Consider the following 22,071-nt stretch of genomic DNA (forward strand, 5'->3'; position numbering starts at 1 on the left):
AAGTGGCGTGACGTCACACACTAGACTATGAAATTATTCTTCCAAGCGCAACTTCAAAGTCCCATAACTTTTTCATTTTTAGAGATATTTCAATGATTCTTCCACATTTTCGTTTCATTTTACTCAAATTTTTAGAATTGATCCTTAACAAAAAAATTAAAACTAGTCCATTGCCAATGATAAGGACGATTTGGAGTATATGGCCAGGAAACTCCAGATTTGGGGACTAGAGATGAACACGCAGAAGACTTAGTACCTTCCAATTTGAACTCAAAATTCGACGAACATTCTGTTGGAAAAAATAAGGAAATAGGAGTGGTATCCCCTATTGTATTCGGTTGAGATTAAATAGTATCGCAAACATCAATAATTCTTTGTAGCAGTTGCTCCCTACTTCAGGCACATTTACACTCTGCCAATCCATCTGTTTTCAGAAGACTCAGTCAAATATTCGCGCACTTTTTTGGTAAGTGCGCATTAGCTCCATCATGTTGCAACCACAATGTTTCCATTGAAACGATTCTAACAAATAAAATTATGTTTCTAAAAAATTTTCCTGTCTTCCCATTTTCAAATATATTAGGGCATATCAAATCGTTGTTGTAGATACCGCATCAAATATTTATCGAGAATCTAACTTGGAAATTTTTATGGATCACTGATTTTGGATTATCCTGAGCCCATAAGTGAAAATAACGGGAATTGTTTATTTCATTCCTAGTGAATGGCGAACTGCAAAATTCCGCTTATAAGGGAATGATTACTGATCAGGAGAATTAGAGTCATGAATTAATTCTTTGTGGTTACAAAAGCGAAAAAAATAATGACTTCAACCTACAGGATGATCCAATATTCACGAAAATAGAAAAAGTCTAAAATTTTCCTAGTCCGTTGGATTAGTTGAGGAGTTATTGAACTAAAAAAATTCACTCTAAATGGAATGTTTATTGTTCACCCTGTATGACCGTGCCAAGCAGAGATTTGGAATTTGCATTATGAATTAATTGGATCGAAATTTTCCTTAACATACATATTATGAAAATAATTTTCATTTATAGGTTGTCAGTATATCAGAAAATTATTGATTGAATCTTTCTGCTAGATAAATTAACGAGTTATAATGACCGAAATTCTACTTAGTGCAAGTGAAATTGCAAATTAAATGAAATGAAATTAAAATGAGAAAACAATATAATACAAAAGATGACTTTATTATTAAAAAAATCGAATGTATAACATTAGTGAAAAACATAAAACGAATTCTCTGAAACAAGGTTAAAAATATAACATTATTTCTATGAAAATAAAACATCAGCTTTCTACATTAATCCTTCCTTTTTCAAAATTTCTGTGATTTTTGGTATATCCACAGTGTATTGGAGAGTGTCCAATGAGTAGGAAATGAAATTAATTTCATAAATATTATCTGGTTCTAGTAATTCTTCCAATCGAAGCCTCACTTTTTCTGTGTTTGCAACTAAAAAAAGGAAATAGAATTAGTTTTCCAGAAAAGTGATCAAATATTTGAGAATTTTTCATTAATATTTGACAAAGTAACAATTAAATTAATGCTAAAACACACCCCACTCTCTCTGTGAGTTTTTATTACTGGATAAAATATATATTATATCCAACCAAGTGTTTCTACTACAAAATAAAATATATATTATAGCATTAATTGCTCTAAATGCAGTTATTTATTTTTAAATTATACAGGGTGGGATTTTAATAACAAAACAGACGAAATAACAGACAGCATGAATTTATTTTGAACAAATACTCGGACACGTCGATTTTTGATTCGAGGGTGATAACTTTCAAGATAAAATTCACAACCAAATCGTTTCATCCCTTGGTGTTACAACCTACAACCCACAATTTCGAATAGGAAAGATGGGGTAAGTGATACCTCATTTGAAAGATTTTTCTATCCTGAGTTCATCATATTAATTTGTTTTTCATTTAATCCATTCATCTTTGAGATATCTCTTGAGATATTATAGGGCAGCTAACAAAGGGAAGAATACTAGTTACTAAACTTCCCACACTTGGCGAAGAAGATAATTTGAAGAAAATTGTTGATGCATTCAATAGGTTTTTTGCTAGTCTCCCACTGAGACAACGACGAGACCCAAGAATCAACATAAGTCCTGAACAAACTCCTAGTTCTTTCTATCTATTAGACATTATAGAATCAGAGAAATTATTGCTTGTAAAAAACATGAAGACCAAGAGTAGTTGTAGACTATTACTAAATGAAACATTACATTTCGAATGCTTTGAAGCCCCTTTGTCTTATAATGAACTGGATTTTTGAGGGTGGAATCTTGCTTAACAGTTTCTAGCTCTCACTGATTAAACCCTGTAATAAAATAGTTGACTGGGATACATTCTACAACTGCAGACCATCAGTCTTATGACAGTATTCACTAAAATGCCTGAGAAAAAATTTTTTGATATCTTTTGGAAAATTACACCAACTCTCAAAGAGGGGGATCGATAAATCTATTTTCTGACTGATTATTAATACTCAACCTTTTTCAATTTTTTAATTCAAGTGTACTTGTGAGCGCGCTGGTGATGTCTCAGTTATTATAGATGTGTGATAGATTGTTATCTCACATGATGATAATTTATAGTTTTCTCCATGTCGTGGAAGAGCCGGCATTCAGTAGAACTTTATGTACGAGAAAGCACTTGGAAATGAGGAGTTGACTCAATTACCTTCCACCCACCCATATGTTAATGATATTATGATTAGTAAAATAATCCACCAAATTTCTCTTGTAATTTTATCCTTTTTGAATGTTTTATTTGTTTTATGTTCCTTACCGTTTAATTTACAGGACAGTCCCAGAAAAGGTATATCCTTAAATTCTGCAGGAAACCTTCTTATCTCATTTTTGGTGATTTCCAGTATATTTCCATACTCCACAAAAAGAACTTGATAAATACCATTATCAGATTTCTCAAGAACTAAGGCTCTGTACCAACCACCTAAAATAATATAAATGAAAAATATTAAGAAAAATATAAATAATAAATGAATAAAAATATAAAAAATGAATAAACCTAATAAATAATAAAATATATTATTCAATTTTATTTCAATATTATTTTACAGGATCTAGACCAGTATATTTTGATCAATTCCTTCATCACGAGTAGGCCATGACATTAAAAATAATTTATGGCTTCTTATAGGCTTCTAAGCCTACCTCAGAAAGAGTTAGATTTATGATCACTTTTGGAATGAAAACAAATTTGGTCGGCGATTTCGAAATTCCTGTTTATGTATGCTGATACAAAATTCAGCTTCTGGTAGATCAAACTCACCCTGAATTTCATTACGCGATATTCCACACTCAAACGCATTCACGATCTTAAGTTTTTCACGCAGAGATAAAACTTGGATTTTTCTTCAAGACATTGTGCTGGACTGGAGCTTTCTTGGTGCTTGATATTAACCGCGGTAAGGTGGTAACATCGGCTGTATGAAAGTAAGGGCCAAAAATTTGCGTAAAGAGAATGTTGTTATTCCCCAAAAACAAATGTTTATGTTTTCGGGGAACAACCCCTATGCTCGACTGTCGCTTATAGAGTTATAGACAAATAGCATTCCTAGTAATAGAGGTTCAAGCACAAATATATCTGGCGATTCCCGACTTTATCTTGTAGAGGCTTCTATTTCTCTTGGTCTCCAAAACATTCTTCAATACATAGAGGTTTTAGTGGCTAAAAATTACGGGACCAGCACTCACTTGAAGAGTTTCCTCACTTACCCAGGTTTGACTGTATTGTCTTCGATTGTTCTCGATACTTAACATACTATAAGTATAACAATTTTTTTATGTCACTTAGGGTTAGAAAGGTGATTAAAAAATCAAAGAAATATAAAAACTAGAGATGTATTGGTCCTTTACGATGTCCTAAGCATTCAGAAACATGTCTGGGCATAACCCTTATGAGATGATAGATTTTCTCGTGAGGTAATTTCATTCCATCTACTCGCACTGGATTCTACCAAAGTATCGGGTTTCCCAAATTCGTTGTTCTAGTGAGGGGATCTCAGAACCCCTTTGTGCTAGAAAAAAATGAATGACACATTTTCGGGCTAGATTTTTAAGAGAATTATTTTGGTTAAAACCGAAACCTCATAAATTCAACTTTTATAAGAGAAAATTTGGAAATGGCGTGAAATGAAAAGTTCGTATAACTTCTTTAATATTGGTGCCTTAGAGGAAAGAAAATTTTCTTTCATTGGTTTAATAATTTATTTTTTCTTGTCATTCGTTTCGAATTTATAATATCAACTTGTGTTTCTTTTTTAATGTTAACCATAACAATTTCAATAATAATAATAATAATTTATTAATCCTCTGAGACAAATCAATGTATAGGATAAGTCATACAGATAAAAATATAATCGCTTGATTTTTCCTTTTTCAAAAATATATAACATGATTTCTTATAAAACTATAAAAATCATCAAAAGTTTCAGTTTCATACGGCAAACCAACTCAAAGTGCCTATCTATTATAATCTATGAACTTAAAATAATTAGAATATTCAGTGACAACCAAGGTCTCCGGATTTAATATTGTTAGATTTTCCCCTAGTTTAAGTTTAAAGAACAACATTTATCAATTTGAAAATGTTGAAAAAATTTAATGATGTTAAAACCGGACATTTTGGTGGCCACCGAATATTTTAATTATCTGAAGTTCACAGATTTATAGATAGGCACTAGGTTGATTTACTGTGTGAAACTGAAAATTTGATGATTTTTATAGTTGAGTAAGATATTTAGATATCATGTTATACATTTTTGAAAAGGGAAAAATTAAGCGATTTTATTTGTTATAGAAATTGTTATGGTTCACATTAAAAAAAACACAAGTTGGTATTATAAATTCGAAACAAAAGGCAATAAAAAATAAATTATTACATCAATGGACGCTACTGAAAAAAGTGCCTATATATAGAAAGTTTTTGTTTCATGATAATATTAAAGAAGTTATAACAACTTTTCATTTCACGCCATTTTCCAATTTTCTCTTATATCTTGAAAACAGGTGAATTTAAGAGGTTAAAATAATTCTCTCAAAAATCTAGCCCGAATATGTGCCATTCATTTTTTTCTAGTTCAAAAGGGTTCTGAGATCCCCTCACTAGACACTGAATTTCGTACGCCCGATACATAGAGGATGGGGTAAGAGGAGTCTTTCCCTTTCCTTAATGTCCCAGATGTGTTCAATGGGGAAAGATAACTGGGTTGATGATCGTATGAATATAAGGCAGAACATGTGGTTCCATCACCTCCTGGATGTAACGCACGGCGGTCTTGTCGATTTACTGGTTTACTTTTACCCATTTAACACGTCTGGAAACTTATAAGAAGATTTTTTGTTTACCTATTCCTTCATATACTCTAGCAGTACTTCGGCAAGAGGTTCAAGTAGCATTGGATAAGATACCTCAAGAGGATATCGATTATCTTATTAGAAGTACCCCCTGACATGTTTTTGAGTGCATTAGACATCATGGAGACCCAACATATTATAAATTTAAATTTTTATCAATCACTATCCTAACAATAATGTCTCTTGTTGGGTTTTAGGGTTGGGTAAACAATAAGTTGTTGAAATAAATTCATCAGTAATGGAAGTTCTCTTCCTGTCATTTAATATTGTATGTATATCTGTGCAATTGATTGGACTACTCCTTATAATTTGGCAATAATGATAAGCCTCAAATTTGTGAGTGCCCTATGGAATGATATTAATTATATGAATTTATTGAAGAATGTTATAACAATTAATACAAGATCAAAAATTCAAAATGGAATATTTTTGTGAAAAGGAAATGCTCAAACCTATTCCATTTCGTGCAACATTATTCATTAATCTAACTTTTCTTGATAACAATAATGGGATACATAAAATCCATGAACTCACCCTCAAAATACCCTAAAACCATTTCAGAATCGTCCGGCTCATATGGATCTGTGTCTGTAACCTCGATACAGGTACACCTGCTGAGAAGATCTGATTCTTTGTCTTCAGTACAAGTAACAGTGAAGTCTGTAGCATCTTTGAAATTCGTCAACATATAATCGCCTTTTCCCATTGGGACTTCATAGCTTTTCATATCCTCAAACAATACTTTGATATATTTGGATTTTGATTCCTCTTGAACATTGCCAGTTGATACTTTGTTTAATTGCTGTGTTGACTGTATTTTGCATGTATTAGGATATATCAATTCTGATAAAGACTTATCCTTGAGGAATAAATCAAATTCGGAGCCACTTGCAGCCTACAAATTCGAAAGAAATTAATATGGTATACAAGTTTGCATATTTATCAAATATAAATTTATTCAGTAAATAATAATAATTATTTTAATAGTTTTAACATTAACAAACTGGATATTTGAGTTCAAATCTTACCCTGAAAATTTCAAGCTTTCAAGTTATCGTTCAAGTTTTATTGTATTTACAGTCGGTCGGACGGGTAAATTTGAGGACAAATTTGTTATAAGTGCGTCCAACCGATCGTTGAACACCATTCTTGGTTTAAAATAAGAATATTATAGACAACAAAACAGAATGATTGAGTGATCTGTTAAGAGACGATCACTTAAAAGTATATGCGCAATTTTACTCACCACAGTAAACTTAACATTATTGGTTATCATCTCATCTAGCATGGATGCAGCATTGCTATCAAATTTATTAGAAATGAATTCCTTAATGGTGGGGGATTCGATAAGAGTGGCTGGTAAATTCGCTATTCTTTTATTGGCAACATATAGGTTTTTGATCAACACTTTATCATTTTTATGGTAATCTATATAATGTACAGTTGCAAAAGGATTTTCTACATTTTCAATTTTAGCACGACATAATTTTTCTTCAGAACCTTCTTTTTTACAGAGTACAACCTGACCAAGAACTACATCTTTCACTAATTCCCCTGGAATAGAATGTGTGAGATCTTTGATATTCAATCGATTATTTACTTACTTGTCCAATTATTTATTTCCATATCAACTTCCACTAATTTCCCATGATGTTCCTTATTGCGTAAATATAGTTTTCCACCTGAATGAGCAACTATTTTCACAACATCTTTATGCACCCATTCCTGAGTATATTTTATATCTCCCAAAATTATTGGTTCTGAAGGACTTTGAAGTTTAGCAGTAGCAGTTTTCTTATTGGCGCTCAGAACTAAATTGGTGGTGTCATCAAACTGAAAAATCAAACAATAAATATCAGTGAAGGGGATAAAGGTAAATATATTTTTGGGTCTCAATATACAGGGTGAGTCTTTGACTTGTACATATATTTCAACCGAAGATTCCTGAGGTCAAAAGAAACACTTTTTTCCTATATAGTTTTTTCCGATTCGGCCCGGTTACAAAGATACAGGCTGTTGAAAATCGATAAAAAAATGTGATTTTCAGCTATATCTCGTAAATGGTTCTATTGAAGGAAATGATTTTTGGAACATAGCTTTTCCTTGATGTGATACATCTTCTCCGAACACAAGATTCCCTACACATCTTTCAGTTTCTTCATTATGAAAATTACATCACATAAAAATACCAGAAATTCGAAGAACCCAACTCTTAAAAGTAATTTGAACGTTCATTGAACAATATTTGGCTAATTTGGAAAATAAAAGTATTCTTTATATTTTCTCCTACAAAGCGCCGTTTTCGAGTAACTTGATTTAAAAAAAAAAAAAAAATTTCTGTGAAATTCGAAAATTTGGGTACTTTGGCTAAATGCAACTCTGTTCTGTTATGGAAAAAAACCACAGAAATGCATATTCACTATGATGTCATGTCTCAGATTTTAGAATTGAAGTACTAGCCGACTTAGTTTGAAAATGAAGTTATTTGAATAAGCTCACCTCAACTCTTCTATTTGTTTACAAATTACTGAGCTTTGGCACAGCTCTTATAATAAGAAGATACTTCATTAAAATCAAGCCCATGTTCAAAAAAGTTTTCACAAAATAGTCCCATTATAATGACAACAATCAATATCCCCACTAAAGACTGCTGCTATCAAACAATACTGTATTCTTTGAGGGTCATTCAAACTCACATCGAAACATACCACTAAGTACATACCAGACAAATTTTCATGTGATTGAGATTAAATACTTTTATTCTTTTGCTATTCCATAAATTCATCCTAGAGCATATGATTGACATACTTCCAAGAGTGCCATAATTGTTTTAATATGAAAACAAATAGGCGAGTTGAAAGAAACAGGATATTCAACTGTGGATATTTATATTGAATACTTCTCATTGGCACAATCAAGAAGAATCAAGTAGTAGAGTTGGCTATAATGTAGGTACATATTATAGAACAAATTTGATTACAAGTGGAGTCTAACATTTTCCATTGATTACAGAGCCATAAAACTTCATTTCCATATTTTCACACTGATGGCTCCAAAAATATTGAAGCAGATCATTATTTTTATTTTTATGAGATAGTTGGAACAAATCAAATGCTTCATTTCATAAAGGAATTACTTTCTATCAGAATGCACACTTATTTATTTTGTATCCACACAATTATTTTGGAAATTGTTTTTAAATTTCTCGAAAATATGTATGGAACTTCAATATTCTGTTGGGATTCTTCAAATCTTCGATGATTTTCATTTCATGCTAACATAATATCAAATATCATAATAACAACAACAGTGCAATCTGTAAATGAATATTTTAGGTTAGAACATAGATTATTCAAACTGCTGTGTTTGAATTTGCAACACTCGAAATTTGAGGTTCAAACTTAAAACCACAGACTACTGTGTTAGAACTTTTACAGATAAATATTTGAGAATGTGAGGTTAAATGGCAATTCTTGTACGAAATGAAATAAACAACGATATATTATAAATGCGATATAATAAATGAATGGACATGAATTATGAGTATCAGAGCTAAGCTAATATGGGTGGTAGCGAGCTCAATTCGTTATGATTATCGAAAATGAAATAGAAAATCAAGAGAAAAATATTTAATCTTTATCGTCAATGAAATTGGGATAACTCATTAATTGTATTATAAATACTACTTTGTTCAACAAATGGAATGTTAAAAGTGAGTTCATGATGGTTTTTCCAATCTAGTAGCTCCACGATGGAGATGTTTCTATTATTGTTCATTATGGGTAAAACGACATTCATGAGAATTGTCTTGTTATTTGTCATTTTCTTTTGTGTAGTCAATAATTCTTTTTTTGGAATTGGCAAAATAATAGTTTCAACTTACCTGTTTGATGAGCTTTACCGAGATAATTTCGTCCATTTCTAATGTTGGTTGGTTAGCACCTTCAGGTCGTGATAAACATATTCTAACTGCTTGAGCTGGTATTGTTTTTAATTCATCAGGAATAGTTCTAACTTCAGATACAAATGCATCGTTACCATAATCTATGAAATGTACTTTAATTGTAGGCTGAACTTTAACTACAATTGCACGGTACCTAAAATCAAAATCTATATAAAGATCTTATAAGAACTTGTTAGAATTATGAAATCGAAAAACAAACAATGAACTATGTTGCTCTCAAGAAATAAAATTAATTGTGTTTATCTCAGCCATCTATGACATTTGCTTTCCAAGAAAACTGCTTAAAGCCAACTTGCCATATGGACAAACGTTAGTACAAGGTATGGAATGCCGTGTTAAGGACAAATGTAGTACATATCTCTGAAATGGGCAAAAATGAGTTAAGGGTATCCATATATATTTATCAAACATTTACATCTATGTAAACTGCCAGATTAAAGTCACGCAAAATTTAATGGATTAATACATCCCTTCAATCTAATGAAAGTGACAAGGAAATTTGGAGTTCAGAATTCTTGTAATGCTTTCAACAAAAGTTTAATCGTTGATCCTTCACAGAAAGTTCTAGGTTTCAATCTACCTAGGAAAATTTTCAAATTGTCAAATTTAGTTACCGAAACATCGAATTTTAGTTTCCTTCTGTGTTTTCCAGAAGTCACAAACTACTCCATACAGTTGGGAATTGCGGTTTTTCCTCATGTAAAGTTCTTCCTCGATAATTTTTAAAGTATTCATTTTAGGTATAGAGTTTGCTTAAGTAACCCCCACTATTTTTGTACGTAGAATCGACTGAAATAATAAAAATATAGGTTCTAATTTGAAAATCTTAAGTTTTGATGAATTTGAGTTGTCCACTTTTATGATCTTATAAACACCCTGTATATTTTTGATCCAAACTGCAAACAGTCTTAAATAATGGAGAATCGGAAATGAAAAAGGTTTTTTCGAAAAAAAAAGATTTCAGCAGAAATAATCAAAAAATTGTGAGTCCCTGTCACCATAATTTTTTTCATAAGAATCCCATTTACTCATGAACAGTTGAATTTTTAACCAAGGTATGGCATATTGCTGAAATAGTCATAAAAAAGTTATCTTTTGGTCTGTTATCTTATGTAGAAATCTGAAAATATTTTAGGGCAAAAGATCATTGTCTCCCAAATTTTCAGCACAAAATTAAGATTAGTTTTCCATAAACGTCGAATAGGCCATCGCGGTGAATCAACCTGTATATACAAGTGCTAAGTGGCGTAACTTGCCTTAGGAGGGTCACCCTCCTAAATTGTGGAAATCTTAGTGCAATCATAATGTTTAGATATCAAAATGTTAATTACTTACCACAGTTCATCATCTTTATTCATGACTAAATAAATTTCATTCAATTTTGGTTTGACAACAGGTGCATCATCTGCAAGGTCGTAGCATTTTCCCATAATATCCATTATTATTTTATCGTTTTCTACAAACTGGACCCAATATTTCAGTTTTTCTTTGTTTGATTCAACATACACAACTTTAACCTTGAAATACAATTTTTAGTAATTTCCCCTAAAAAGTAAATGTATAACCTTACTTCTTGCATTACAGGCAACAATTTAATCCTTTCCAATTTGAGGGCAGATAATCTAACAAAGTGTTGACCTACATCTTCACTCTCACTGGTTGATATGGATTCACAATTTGTCTTTAATGCGGTTTTTTTACTGTGTGATGAGTTATTTTCATTTAGATTCTTACTTGGATTAGTTTTGTTCCTCTGATTCCAGTTTGATTTGTTTGGGAAATTCATTTTATTTGGATAATTTGAATGAGCTTTAGTAGAGTCACCAATATCTAAATTATTAGGATTAAAGTAACCTACAAATTTTGAAGGAAATTAATTTATCAATATAATAGGGAATTATTCATTGAATCTTTATTACAAATCATTAGCAATTTTCAAATGCAAAGTCAGACAACATGAAAAAATAATTTCTCAGTATTTCCATTAAAAAGAATAAGTATTACTTGAGAAGGGCTGTGAACAAATTAGTTAGATTATTTCATGGTCACAATTTCAACCATACAATAAAAGTATATTTATTTTTATACCATTTTGAGTATGTGGTAGTCGCAAGTTTGCAGAATCACTGTTGCTGAAATTAGTTGTCTTATTATTTTGAAGCATACCTCCAACATTTTCAAACTTAGATGAATTCAGAACAGACTGATTCATTGGTATTTGTCCTTTCCTGAATTCAGCAGGATCCGATAATAACCTCCTTCCGAGAACTCCTGAAGAAGATTGTTGAGTTGGACCATTATTTGATAATTTATCATGACACCTGCAAATATCATAAATAAATTGTAATGTATGATGAATATTGTAATTTGTATTTACTGCGCAAGCAGAGTTTTTTATTATTGTAATATGTGTGACAATCCCTGCGGAGAAGATTCGTGCAGTAAGTCGAGAATAAATGTTAGAGTCATTAGGAGCTGAGTTTTATTCTAGAAATATATTCATATTGATATACCTAGAAAACAATATATCGCTATCCTTGTATTAGGGTACACGAATATATTACAGTGGCGACGAGAAGTAAGTGTAGTATTTAAACAGTAATTATGACTGAGAAGCAATATACGGGTCACATTCAAGAGTTTGTGCCATCAGTGTCCGACTGGTCACTGGTCCATTTATAAAAAAAGGCTACTCAATGAAGAAGCGTACAAACTACTGCATAATATGTGTATACCTGCTGAATCAGAATCTAAGTCATATGCAGACATAATCAGGTTTCTGGATGGACATTTCAAGCCGGTGACATCGGTGTTTTCTTGTCGTGAAAAATTTTTCGAGGCGAGGAAAATGGCGAACGAATTACCTAAGGAATGGGCGGCCCGTCCGCGCAGCTTGGTGTCTATGTGTAATTTCGCGGGTGCCGGTGAGATTGATCGTGCATTAGTGAACATTTTTGTGATCGGTTATGAAAAAGGGCCAGTTAAAGATAGGTTATTCGAAGAGAAAGGTGACGTTTCATTTTCAAGTGTTGTGGAATTAGCGACTTCAAAATCAGCCAGTAAGCCATTTTCTTCGGTGGCTGTGAAAAGTGAATCCGAAATGTATTACGCTTCAAGAAACCACGCGCTCACTAGCGCGCCTGCTCGCCCCTCCACCACAGTATTTTCCCGGACCGACAGTTCCATGGTCAAGGTCAATCGAGAAGGAAAACATAAACAGAAGATTCATTCTGATGGATTAACACAAAAATGTGTTGTTTGCTGTCGACGCAGTAATCAGTCATGATAAGTGCTCGTTCAGAGATTGTTATTGCCAGTCTTGTGATAAGAAAGGCCAGCTTGCCTCTGTATGCCCTAATAAAAAATATATCAACAAACAATCAGGGTCTGGTAGGAATAGTTTCTTAGAATCAGAAGAATATTTTATATAATATTAATTGTAGAACAGATCCAGTTCATATTGAATTAATGATTGAAAATAGAAAGTTTACATTCAATCTTGATACAGGTGCTAGTTATAGTGTAATTTCTGAAGAATTTTATAATCAAAATTTAGAAAACAAACCATTGCAATATACTAACAAAATTTTCAGTTTCTAAAATGGCGATTAAGTTAAACCTTTAGGGTTCATTGAGTGTAAAATTAAGTTTAAAGAAAAAAATGCAAATTTTAAATTTTTCATAATTAGAAATGGAGGACCACCACTGCTGGGGCGCGATTTCTTCAATCTGTCCGAATTGTCTACATATTTACAGTTTGAACAATGGCGACCTTCCTAAAAATTGGGATTTTTTAGTTCGTAAATTCGATAATCTTTTTTCTCCAGTATTGGGAAATTTTAACAAAGGAAAAATGTCGATTAAAATTAAATCCGAATCATGCACACCCAAATTTTGTAGAGCTCGACCACTACCATTCGCGATGCAAGAAAAAGTAGAAACTGAATTAGATCGTCTGTGTAAATTGGGCGTGATCGAACCTATAGATTTTTCGGAATGGGCTACACCCATTGTACCGGTTTTGAAAAAAGACGGCTCTGTTCGAATTTGCGGAGATTTTAAAGTTACCGCGAACCCTTTCATAGAAATTGATTCTTATCCCCTCCATAAAATCGAGGTCTTATTCGTTAAATTACAGGGTGGTGCACTATTCACCAAACTAGATCTCTCAAATGCATATCAGCAAGTAAGTTTGGATGAAAAATCAAAAGAATTAATGACTTTTTCAACTCATAAAGGATTGTTCCGGTATAATCGAGCACCGTTTGGGATTGCTAGTATTCCCGCAAAATTTCAAAAAATTTTAGAAACTATTCTTCAGGATCTAAATGGAGTTGTTAGTTAGATGACATATTAATTACTGGAAAAGATGAGGAGGAACATTTAGCTCGATTAGAAGAAGTTTTATCACAACTTCAAAATGCAGGTTTAAAATTAGCTGCAAAAAAATGTGAATTTTCAAAACCGAAAATAACTTATTTAGGGTATGATATTCACAAAGAAGGAATCCACACTTCTGATACAAATATTTCAGCTATTCTCAATGCTCCTAGGCCTACTGACTTAACCTCATTGAGAGCTTTTCTCGGTTTGATAAATTATTATGGTAAATTTTTTGCAAACTTGTCCACATTATTGTATCCCCTCTATGACCTTCTTAAAGAGAACAATAAATGGAATTCATCAGTAGAATGTGAATCAGCGTTTAAGAAAGTTAAAAAATCTTGGCTTCGGCCCCAGTTTTGGTTCATTATAATCCCAAGTTGCCTTTACGTCTGATTACTGACGCGAGTGACTACGGAGTGGGAGCATTAGTAGCTCATATTATGCCTGATGGTGTTGAAAAAGTTATTGCTTAAGCCTCAAGAATATTGCTCGATAGGAAAAAAAATTGTACCTTAGAAAAAGAAGCTTTGGCAGTAATTTTTGGACTTTACAAGTTCCATAATTATTTGTGGGGTAGACACTTTACATTAGTTATTGATAACAAACCGCTATCTTACATTTTTCATCCGGCTAAATTAATTCCACAATTTTCAGCCAACCGCTTACGAAGGTGGGCACTGATACTTTCTGGTTACCAATACGATATACAGGTAGGAAATCAAAGCAAAATAAGGCAGATATTTTATCTCGTCTTCCCCAACAGTTAGACGAACAATTAATAGAAGATGTAGAATTAAACTATGTTGAATATTTTGAAAATAATAAATATTTTCCGATTGATTATAAGAAAATTGCTAAGTTCACGGAAGAAGATAAAATTCTGAAAGTGATGAAATATGTTGAAAAGAGTTGGAATAAATATAAAATATCTGAAAGACGGTTACAAAATTATTATAGAATTAGAAATGATTCAACCATTGAGTCAAATTGCTTAGTGTGGAACCATATTAGATATTATTATTCCTTGGATCTCAAGACGAGAAATATTGAAAAGTCTTCATTCTTCCCATATGGGTGTCATTAAAATGAAATCTCTAGCTCGTTCATACTTTTGGTGACCTGGTTTAGATCGTGAGATTGAGGAAATTTGTAGAACATGCGAAAATTGTTTGCTGAATAAAAAGAGTCCCGACAAAGCAATTCTGTATAGCTGGCCCTGGCCTTACAAGCCATGCAGTAGAGTTCATTTAGATTTTATGGGTCCTTTTCTCAACAGGCAATTTCTGATTATTTTAGATGCTCACAGTAAATGGATTGAGGCATTTCAAATGAATTCGATTAATTCTAGCTTCACTCTTGGAATTTTGAGATCATGTTTCGCTCGTTATGGTTTGCCAGATCATATTGTTACGGATAACAGAACGTCTTTTTGTTCAGAAGAATTTGAAGATTTTTTGAGGAAGAATAATATAGTGCATACAACTAGTCCGCCTTTTCATCCTTCGTCAAACGGAGCTCCAGAAAATGCAATCAAAACTGTAAAAACCGCTATAAAAAATGCCCTAGGTCAAAATAGAAATGGTTATATAAATTTAATTTTAAATAAATTCTTATTTGATTACCGTACTAACTCCTCATTGTACTACAAGGGAGACTCCTGCAAAATTATTTTTAGGCCGTGAATTGCGAACTCCTTTTAATTTTTTGTTGCCGACAGATCGGGCAGGTTTGGGGGATCGAGTCTCAGCAGTTCAGAAGCAACAAAAGTTGTATCATGGTGGCAGAAACCACCATAACAGAACTTTTGAAAAAGTTCTGTAATGGTCTGATAAATAACAAGAAAATAAACCAAATGCACAACATAAACTGTTCTGCTGTTAATATGAATATTAATGGATAATAAAGAAAAGGAAAATTAGATCCGTTATAGATTTTGGGGGCACAGATCCATTGAGTCGACCGATTCTGCCAAGATTGAGGACATCCAAGAACCTCATCTTCTGGTAAACCAGCCAGGGAAAAATAACAAAATAAACCACATTGGCAAAAAGGCTAGAAGTCAAAGTTCTTAGCATCCGACAAGATATTAGGAGGTTCACCCTATTTGCAAAAGGTTCGCTGTCTAGAAAACTTAAAAAAATAGTGAATATAATAATAGATCGTCACCGGCAACATATAACGTATGATCCAAACAACGAAAATGCTCAACAAATTCTAGACACTCTGAAACAAAAACTTAATGTGTACTCCGGAAGACTAGAAAGATACAATGAGAGCTATAGAAGAAAACAGGATATGATTTTTGAAAACTCCAAAAGGAAATTAATTCTATAATGTTAAACGATAATATGTCAGCAACACCAGGAAGTTATCCAAGCGTGAGAATATAGGCAAACCAACATAAGCGCTACGCCACCTGGTGACAATCAGAGTAACTGAAAATATTGACATAGTTCTTGCATTCTGCCTTGTGTTTGTGTGATATTCTACAAAAGTTTATATTTTTGAATCATTTTAATGGTTATGAGTCGTTCGAATCCCTATTGTTTGGTACGTCGGTGTTCTTCCTGGGAAAAGAAAGTTGAAATATCAATTATCATGTTTTCCCTCAAACTGGTGATAAATATCGTATTTTGGTGGAAGGGAAATTGGGGAGTAAAATGCTGATGGATCGACAAAAAGCTTGGCAACTGAAACTCAAAATCGATAAACTAGTGGCAAGAAATATGAAAGTATGTTCCTTGCATTTTATCGAGGTAAGCACGGATTACACATGAAATTTTGGGTTATCTATGGGGATAATCGTTTACAGATTCCAGTTCTACACAAAGTTTTTGAAAAAAAGACTGCTGTGCCTTCCAGAAATCTTCCTGTTGGATCTACTACCACAAAGGAAGAACCTGAATGTTCTAGTAGTAGATCTGAAAGATTTAGACAAAGAAGTATCAACAAAGAAAAACTTGTTGCTGAGGAATGTTCTTCTGAAGAAATCAAACCTGCTGTACAAACTACTTCCCAAGATGAAATCGAGGTAATTGCACAAGGTCTATTACAGCTTCTTCAGGGTCAGCCTGATTAAAATGGGCCTAAAACTTTCAAGGATTTTGAAGTGAATACTCTTAAAGTGTCTTCTTTGTGTGACCTGATAACAACAGTGCTCTAAACAGTTTTACTGGTCTCAATAATATAAAACTATTAGATACAATAGTAGAAGCAGTACAATCTGTTTACAGTGATCAAAGATCACATCGTTCAACGATCAGCGTATTGTTTTAGTACTAACCAAATAGAAATGTGATCTTACATATGTGACATTATCTCTTTTTTTTGGCATTTCACAAGAATTGTGTCAAAGATACATTTATGAAATGCTACCCATTTTAAGTAGGGTTCTGAGTTGTGTTATAACATTTCCAGATTTTCCTGAAATACAGAAAAACATGCCAAAATGTTTTGAATGTTTTCAAAATATTAGAACTTTCCGAAATTTTTTTACAAAAACCAAAATGCCTTTGCTGCCGAATTAGATTTTACTCTCAGTATAAATCAAATAACACAGTTAAATTTATGACAGCTGTTTCCCCTGGAGGTTTAATTACTTTTATTAGTGAACCATATCTCGATAGAGCATCTGATAAAACAATTTTTCAACAAATGTGACCTGATTATGAAGTTAGAAAGTTTACAGGATGCTATTATGGTGGACAAGAGGCTTTTTAATAGATGATATCTGTCATCAGTTTAAAATAGAGTTGATCAGGCCACCCCTTTTAAAAAATAAAAAACAGTTGAATACCTAGGAAGCATTACACATTGTTAAATGCTAAAATAGCAGCTACTTGAGTACATATTGAAAGAGTCAATCAACGTATAAGGATATTCAAAATTTTAGAATGTAAATTTCAGTGGTCTCTTGTGATGAAAGTTAAAGATATATTTACAATTGCTTGTGCTGTAACCAATTCAATATTTGTACAACATATTAGATTTTTAAGGAATTGGATTATTTAAAAATAATGAAATACAGTATTTCCCAATTAGTATGCAGCAAATGGTTGTTCATAAATTGATTTTTCAAAAAAATGATTTATAATAGACAAAAATTATACTGAATTTTTTATTTTGAAATCTTCAAAACTAAGGTACCTTTACCCAATATTGGGAAAATTCCTATGTACTATGAAATTCTATATATATTTTTTTCAGGGCGTATGCCCTGAAAAAAAGAAGTATTATCAGTATTGATAATACTTCTCCATCACATTTTATGAAATTATTCAATAGAATTTTCTTTAGTTCAGCCATAATATAATTGGATAAATAGGTTTCAATATGATTAGTTTTAAGTAGCATAGTTATATCAATTTATTTTTAGAAACATCTTATGTAAATTGATTTATCTCTTAATAAATAAATAAAAAATGGACATGTGACTTTCTGTAGTATTCCTAAAAATATTCAATACATTAGCATTTGTAATACTTTGTTGGGACTGTAATAATTGAAGGGTAACGTAGAATGATCAATTCGGATTTCCGACAATGTCAATATTTATAGTTCAATGTTTGCCCAACTTGGCGCTACATTCTTATTTTCAAATGCCTATTGAGAATTTTTGAACAAATCAACTGGCTACACTGACCAGTTGTACCTGAGAGTTGTAAGGACAACTCTCAGGCCAATTGGATAAGAAGTGAAGAGAAATCCAGTGAGACAATAGAACACATGCCGCATACTGCAGTTTCTATAGAATTCCATGACATATTGAAGAGCACACACAATTGGAAATCACCAGGCCCAGATGGAATCTAAAACTTTATGTTAAAGATATTTTGGTGTATACACGGCAGGCTAGTTGAATCCATAAATAATGTTATAGATAATCCAACGGAAATGCCCAAATTTTTAACAACAGGGACCACTTATCTTCTACAGAGGATACACCAAAATACAGACCAATTTCATTCCTACCAACAATATATCATCACATCATGTTTAGCATCTCGTATCTAAAAACATGACGAGACAAATAATATAATAGCATGTGTGGTCCTGAAATTCTCTTTTTTTTAAGGCTTGGCCGCATAGTTGGATGCTGTCTCTGATGTAGAGGTGATCCTGATTCACACCAAAGAACCCATGTAGAGCCCGATAAGTTACAATAAGATCACCTCTATCTCTCCGATGTGCAGATTCAGTAATTTCAAAAGAGAGTGATAGTCTGGTTTTATCCTACCCAAGGGAATCCTTGTATTCCAACGCTGTACGCGAAGTTGATCGCTCCTAAGAGAAGGGCACTACACTGGTCCTCCCTTTCCATCAAAGGACGCACTTAGCTGCAATACAGTGCACGACACGTTGTGAGGCTACAACCCATAAAAGATTTCTGAATCAGATGTATACAACAGGAAGAGAATTGATCCCAAGACTGATCCCTGAGGAATTATCTGATTTGATAGTGTACTTTCTACTGTTTGCAGATGACAAAACCTGTGCAAACATCCAATAGTCATTGGATACGACGATATCCTAATTCAATACATTGAAATTGTAATTTAACTCTGACAGGTCTGAATTGATCATCTTGAATCATACCTTGATGCAGAAATAGATCACAAAACAATATAAAAAAAGGCAAATATGTTGAAGAGAAAATGCATCAGCAGGGACAACACTCTTCTATATGAAATGACAGGAATTACACCCATTAACCTAAGAATGCAGGAGCTCTCCAGAATTTTGCAGCGCAAATCCATAATGAAAAAATTTTATGAGAATTTTGGAAAAGAAATTGTGATCTCTTTTTGATTTGCAAACTATTAAAGATCATTATTTCAGTTCTTTCTACAAGCTAAAGGTCTTTGGTTGATTGCATTTCGTTGAAAATAGAGTAGGGTGATGACATTTATTAATAGAAAGACAATAAATATAAGGCAGAAATTTCAAAATAACAAAAGCTATAAAAAAATTTCCAAAAATGATTAAAGAATAAAATTTTCATTTGTATACAGGATGTATTGAAGATATTATTTTGTTATATTTTCCAAAAGGATTATAGATTTCTTCTTTTAGGAACATAGTGTATTTTGTAAAAGCGCTGTGGCAAGTATATTGTACTGTTTTAGTGTAAATAAACATTATTATAATTTAACATTTTATAGTCTGACTCTCCCAGGTTTCTGTGAGATATTTCAGAAGAAGCTTTCACAAGTGGTTTTCAGACATCGATACAAAATGTCAATGTTAAGATCGAAGTCACCAAAACATTGACTTCCATGCAAATTACTTTATTTAGAAGCTACGTAGTTTCATCAGGTTTTGAGAATAGGATTGAGATGAAACATATATAGCTAAAACACTTTTATGTTTTGAAAGTATTGATATTTTATCTACGTAGAACATTTGAGTTTGAAGCTTTATTATGAATATATTGAACATATATTTGCAACTTCTTATGGCGCCCACTCACCAGGCTGCTTTTTCGAGCATTCGGAGCTGGCTTCCAGTGTAGCATTAAAATTCAGCCTTTGATTTACATTATGAGAACTGGCGGTGCGAACTCAACAGTCGGGCGCCCGGGATGCCGAAGTCTGGTACCGATCAACCATACACAGGGACTTTTGGTGGGCATCCGTCGATACTGTCTGCCCAAAAGTCCCTGTGAGTGGATGGTTTAACTATACCATAAGGTTAATATTTCGGTATGATTTAAAAAAACAGATATAATACAGTAAAATTAAACTTACTCGTCAATTGTTTTGTATATTTCCTCATGATTAATGGACCGAATATTTCTTTGTATTACAAACTCTTTTGCAGCACCTAACAAATATAACCGGAGTTCATCTAATAATACCCTGAAAAGAATTTATGAGATTTGTATCATAAAAAATATGCAATTGATTTTCTCACTTTTTGCCAACAGATGCTCGATTATAATCTGCCTCGGGAAAAATATGAAAACCAGTTTTCCGAATTTCGTGCAAAGGAATAAATTTTGCTCCATCTGATTTAATCAAAACATTCAGCTTCTGACCGTGAATATCCACATAGTCTGAACTGGTTGAATAATTTTCAGTCATTTTGGAATAACAATCCTGAAAAAAGTTCTTGGTATGTTACCGAAATAAATTATTATATTTTTGTATTCAATTGAATAGTGGATGGAAATTCATTGAATCGATTTGTGAAAAAATATCATGAGGTAAATTATCACAATAACAACATTTAGCATTAATGAACTAATTTTGATAACAAAAAGGCAAACAAGGTATAGCGACAAACAATGCTGTTCACTTTCGTTTGCCGATCTTGAAAAGACCTAGAAGTAGTGATAAAAACAATTTACATTTTGCGAACAACTTACTCAATTTTAAATTTTGATATAATATATCGATGAACAAATGTCCTTCGCAGTTAAAATTTTAAACTTTGTTAGTGAAATCAGAGTTGTTTGATATTTGAATAAACAACATCTGTGTATCCAATATTCAAAGAACCGCCTGGTTTGCTATTTTGTTAGCTTGATAGTTTCACACTTAGGTTAGGTTACTACTATCCACAGAACAAAATGCGTAAAATACATAGATAAGGTGATAAGGGGACCTACTTTTAAAGATGATCGATATCACGTACTGTGATTTAATCACTGATATCAGAATTTCACAGGTAGCAGCGTTGCCAGGTCGACAAGCCTAAAATATCGTACCGCGTGTTTAAAATTATCGTATTTTATCGTACATATTATCGTATCCCACTGATTTTTATCGTACACATTCGAAATAAAGGAAATTTTTGCGAGAATATGACAATTTGTGGAAAAGGATGAAAAAACAAGCAATGTATCGAATAAGTAATATATTTTTTATTTAGACGAAACGGTTAATGAATAATTAATTAATTATCAGACAAGATCAGAGAACCTGTATTTTCCTATTCACAGATTGTCGGTATTTTCACTTTATTCAGAATACACCTTATTCTAATGTCTCTTATGGTTAAATTTCACTTCATGAATAGGATAGATACCTAGTAGAGATGCGTACAGATTCGAAAATAAAACAAGAAATTTTTTAAGGAAATCGTGAAAGAATGGATCGAATTTTACTTATAACATCGTGAAAATTGTTTCTGTTATTTTTGTTTTTTTTTCAGAAATTACTCATTTCCATACAAGTTCTTTTCCCAAATAACTTAGAATATTGCAAAAAACATGCAATCGTCGACAAAGATGTAAAAGAAACCGAATAAAAAATACCCAAATACAAAATTCTTTGAATATGGGTTTTCGAGGTACTA

General features: G+C 32.4%; 1 protein-coding gene across 1 annotated transcript; it reads right to left on the reverse strand.

The window, feature by feature from the left end:
• Window positions 1-1,192: 1,192 nt before the first annotated feature.
• On the reverse strand, window positions 1,193-21,400 carry LOC123683213. The gene is made up of 12 exons (XM_045622122.1): window positions 21,383-21,400; window positions 20,686-20,870; window positions 20,520-20,630; window positions 11,476-11,708; window positions 10,958-11,241; window positions 10,723-10,904; window positions 9,307-9,520; window positions 7,028-7,256; window positions 6,670-6,977; window positions 5,958-6,318; window positions 2,833-2,997; window positions 1,193-1,477 (listed from the first exon to the last, which is right to left on the reverse strand). Exons 2-12 carry the CDS (start codon window positions 20,853-20,855, stop codon window positions 1,320-1,322), a joined length of 2,415 nt encoding a protein of 804 aa, XP_045478078.1. The 5' UTR covers window positions 20,856-20,870; window positions 21,383-21,400; the 3' UTR covers window positions 1,193-1,319.
• Window positions 21,401-22,071: the final 671 nt, after the last annotated feature.

This window comes from Harmonia axyridis, chromosome 1 (genome assembly GCF_914767665.1).
Source record: "Harmonia axyridis chromosome 1, icHarAxyr1.1, whole genome shotgun sequence".
In the NCBI taxonomy this organism is placed as follows: domain Eukaryota; kingdom Metazoa; phylum Arthropoda; class Insecta; order Coleoptera; family Coccinellidae; genus Harmonia; species Harmonia axyridis.